This window comes from Plasmodium gaboni, chromosome 8 (genome assembly GCF_001602025.1).
Source record: "Plasmodium gaboni strain SY75 chromosome 8, whole genome shotgun sequence".
Taxonomy (NCBI): domain Eukaryota; phylum Apicomplexa; class Aconoidasida; order Haemosporida; family Plasmodiidae; genus Plasmodium; species Plasmodium gaboni.
The window spans coordinates 769,348-774,292 of NC_031488.1; the positions used below are offsets into that span (position 1 = coordinate 769,348).

The 4,945-nt window shown below is 17.6% G+C and overlaps 2 protein-coding genes across 2 annotated transcripts; both read left to right on the forward strand.

Annotated features, from left to right (window-relative positions):
* Positions 1 to 405: 405 nt before the first annotated feature.
* On the forward strand, positions 406 to 2,439 carry PGSY75_0821600 (putative clp1-related protein; the record flags this gene model as incomplete). The annotated part of the gene is made up of 1 exon (XM_018785341.1): positions 406 to 2,439. The coding sequence occupies one exon, from the start codon at positions 406 to 408 to the stop codon at positions 2,437 to 2,439; it is 2,034 nt and encodes a 677-aa protein (XP_018642308.1).
* Positions 2,440 to 3,991: 1,552 nt separating this feature from the next.
* PGSY75_0821700 (putative 60S ribosomal protein L22) lies at positions 3,992 to 4,692 on the forward strand (the record flags this gene model as incomplete). The annotated part of the gene is made up of 3 exons (XM_018785342.1): positions 3,992 to 4,171; positions 4,311 to 4,442; positions 4,585 to 4,692. The coding sequence occupies 3 exons, from the start codon at positions 3,992 to 3,994 to the stop codon at positions 4,690 to 4,692; spliced, it is 420 nt and encodes a 139-aa protein (XP_018642309.1).
* Between the last annotated feature and the right edge of the window lie 253 nt (positions 4,693 to 4,945).

Genomic DNA, 4,945 nt, shown 5'->3' on the forward strand with positions numbered 1-4,945 from the left:
AAAAAAATAAATATTTTTTTAAAAAAAAAAAAAAAAAAAAAAAAAAAAAAAAAAAATAAATATTAAAAAATATAAAAAAAAAAAATAAAATAAATAAAAAAAAAAAAAAAAAAAAAAAAAAAAAAAAAAAAAAAAAAAAAAACATACATATAAATATATACATATATATATATATATAATATATATATCCCTTATAGTAACCCAAAATAAAATATTTATTTTACCATGTCATGATCTTTTATTATTTATTCATGGATAACCATTTTATTTTTTTGATAAGCTCGAATAAATATTTTACTTTCTGCCCTGCAAACGTAAAAAAAAAGATCTGACTTATTTTTAATGTATCAGTGAGAGCTTTATAATCTTATTTTTATAATTTTTTTAAAAAAAAAAAAAAAAAAGATGGCAAACAATGGAAATACCAGACTTTATCATCTAAAAGCGTATCATGAACTACGTATAGTGACACTTGAAAAATCTACAAAATATAATGAGAAGGAAGAATGTATTAAGATTCGTGTATTGTCAAATAAGAATATACATAATAAAAGTAATGATAAGAAAAATATGAATGATAATATAAATTATAGTGCTGAAATATTTGGTAAGGAATTAATAATAGATAAAGAATATACATTTGGATACAACGAAAAGTTTTCTATATATACATATACTGGTTGTTATATACAAATAAAAGGAATGACATTACAAGAATATGAAAGTAAGAACAATACAATGAAAGAATATGTATCTCTATGTTATATATTAGATGCCTATCGTAAGTTAGCAAAAAAAAAAAAAAAAATCGGCCCTAGAATATTAATAACTGGAAATAATAATTCAGGCAAAAGTTCAGTATCTTTGCTTTTATTAAATTATGCATTGAAATCAGGATTTAAACCATTATATATAGAAACAGATACTAAAGCTAGTTCTGATAAGATAGAATTAAATCGAGGACCTGGTGTGATCAGTTGTTTTAAATATGATAATATGAATAATATAGAAAATATATATCCCATGGCAGCTACAAATAACACAAACATAAACATAAACATAAACAATAATAATAATATGAACACAAGTAATATGAATAATATCAATAATAATAACAATATCAATAATATGAACAGTATGAATAGTAATAGTAATAGTAATAGTGGTAACACCTTTGATTTAATTAATAATAATAATATGTTTGGCTCATACATGAAGTATTCATTAGAATATTTTTTTGGATATTATGATATTAAAGAAGATATAAACTTATATTATCATCTGAACGAATGTGTAAGTAGTTGTATATATCTAATGTTTTTAAATAATATTAATAATCTATCAGCTGATTTAAGAAATTATAGTAACGAACAAGAACATATATGCTCCTCAGGATTTATATTAAATGTCCCATCAGAAGCAGACCATGATATTATAAAAAATTTGATTGATATTTATAATATTAATATTGTGATTGTTATAGATAATTCTTTTTTACATTATTCTTTAAAAGAACATTATCATAACGTTAAAGAAGATGAACAGGAATATAACAATGTGGATCCACAAAATAATTTAATTAAAGATAAAAAAAGTAGACAATCCAAGAGATTATCAGAGCACCATTCATTATATGACATGAACGTTGTTAAGGATACGAGTTTGAATAATGATAAGCGCAGTTCAATTTATTTTAATAAGAATAAGGATGAGGAGGTTTTATATGATGGTGAGAAAAATGAGGAATTAAAAACAGACGATTATAATAACATAAACATGAATAATAAAAAAGATAGTATATACAATATGAACAATATGTATAGTCATTATGAAGAAGATGATGAGGATAAGAAAAATATTCAAATTATTGGCATGCCTAAATTTGAAGGTGTTATTCCTTCTGATAATAATCGTATAAAATATTGTAGAAATTTATGGTATTATAATTATTTTTCAAGAGATATAAATATAAATAATTATCTTTTTAAAAAAAGTCATATAATATCATTTAAATATAGTAGAACCAGTTTTATAAAACTAGATACAAATCTTGCTGTACCTTTATCAGCTTTACCATCTGATTGTAGAGATATAAAAAGAGAAAATGTATCAGTTAGTTATTATAATGGAAATGTAAAAAATCTAATGAACTGCATTCTAGCAGTATCTTATTCTAAAGATTTTTCATATCTACATCTTATTAATATAGCTGCATTAGTACATGTTCAGGGTATTAAAGAAATTGAGCAAACACAACAAGAACAAGATAATCAAAAAGAAAATAATAATTCTTATGATAATAATGATGAAAATAATAATGAACACAATCATAATCAGGTTGATTATATTTTTGATATATTATGCCCAATATATATAACATTGAAAAATTTACCTCCATTTTTTATAATACCTGGAAATATAAGGCAAATGAAGTTCTAAACACAAAATTAATACTTTCTATAAAATATATATATAAATATATTTATGTGGTAGTTATAACATGACTTATTTTTTATATTATAATTTTTTTTTTTTTTTTGTTATCATAATGACATATTTATTTGTACATGTATTAATTTTTTTTTTTTTTCATGAATACAATTAAATTTTTGTGTTACATAAAATAATATAAAGATATTTTTTTTGTTTATATTTTTATTTTCTTTTTTTTTTTTTGTGAATGTATTTGATTATAAAAATTTTATAACCTAATTAATATGTATGCTAAAGTAGTAAAATTACTTATATATTAAACTATAACGTTTTGTTTATAATATAAAAAAAAAAGAATTCATTTAAAGCATTTTTTATATTATAAAGCCTCGAAATTAAAAATTTTCTAAATAATTTTTTTATGTTTTTATAAGGTTTATTTGAAGAGACAAAATGAATAATTAAAATATAATATATATATAAAATATATTATATATATATTATTTTTATATTTATATATTATTTATTATGTAAAAATTATTATGCGTTAAAAAAAAAAAAAAAATTGGGTGACTTAAGAGGTTGAAGGGGAAAAGCCTTAAAAAATTAAACAAGGCAAAGGGATATATGCATAATTAATATATATATATATATAAATATATTATATATAAGTTTTATTTATATATAAGTTTTTTTTTTTTTTCTTAATTGTAATAATAAATAAATACATAATATATTTATTATATTATAAAGAATAATATATTAAGTTGAAAAGGCTGCTTTGTTTCATACATATATTATAAAGTATAAGTATACCCAACATATTAATAATTATTATAATATTTATATATTAATATTATATATATAGTAAATATTATTATAACTTTGTTTCTTTTTTTATATTAAAATTAATATATAATTATAAATATTGAAATGTTGCTTATTATTTATTTTATATATTAATAAATATTTTATGTATATACTACAATATATATATATATATATATATATTATAATAAAATATTCATAAATAAACAAATATATATAACTATATATATATATAATATATATAAAATATTATTTTTAATACACATTAAAAATATACCATTTTTTCTATTAAAAAAAAAAAAAAAAAAAAAAAAAAATTTTCCTTTTTTTTTTTTATGATAAATTTAAGAAATATTAAACTTTAGTTTATATATTTTATTATTTTTATTTTTTTATAATATATATAAAAAAGTAAATATACTCTGATCTATAAACATATTAATATAATATAATATAATATAACATATCAGTTTGAAGAGATTTTAAAATAAAAAAATAAAGATTATTATTTTATCATTATTTTGAAGAAGAAAAAAAATAAATAATATATATATATATATTACATATATATGTTCTTTTATAGATTTAAAATAAAAAATAATATAAGAAAAATTAATTTTTAATATTTTTCATAAGATTAATATAATATATATTATATTTATATATTAATCATTATATTTCCTTTTTTTATTATTTAAAACAAATATATAAAAATATCTTTATTTAAAAAATGGTGGCTAAAAAAGATACTACAAAAGTTTCAAAGAAACTCAAGAAGAAAGTTGTAAAGAAATCAAAAATTGTTAAGGGCTTGAAAAAACAAAAGATGAATAAAAGTACCAAGGGAATTAAATATGTTTTGGATTGTACCAAACCAGTCAAAGATACAATTTTAGATATAAGTGGATTGGTAATATAAATTTTAGATATAAGTGGATTGGTAATATAAATGAATATACAAATAAATATATATATATAAATAAATATATACATATATATATATATATAATAATATTTATATTTATATATTGTTTGTTTTATTTTTATAGGAACAATTTTTCAAGGATAAAATTAAAGTTGACAAGAAAACAAATAACTTGAAAAATAAAGTTGTAGTAACATCTGATGAATATAAAATCTATATCACCGTCCACATACCCTTTTCTAAAAGATACATAAAGGTAATATAAAAATGAAAAGAGAAAATCCTTATACTTGATAAGTTATTAATATATTATATATATATATATATATATATATATATATATATATATATATATATATGTGTATATATTCATTTATATATTTATTTTTTATTATCAGTATCTTGCAAAGAAATATATTAAGATGCATCAAATACGTGACTTCTTAAGAGTCATAGCTAAAGGAAAGTTAGCCTACGAATTTAAATATTTTCAATTAAATAATTAAAATGAAATGATATATATGTGAAGACATAGAAATGAAGTAATATTGCTCACATGAAAAAAAAAAAAAATAATATACCTATATATATATATATATATATATATGTATATACGTATATTCATTTTTTATATACTTTATTTTAATTTTTGAATTAATTAGTACATTTTTAAGACTTGTTATTTTTATACTTTTCTAAATATATAATATATATATATTTTTATACCATATATGTTTTTTTTTCTTTTTTTTTTTTTTC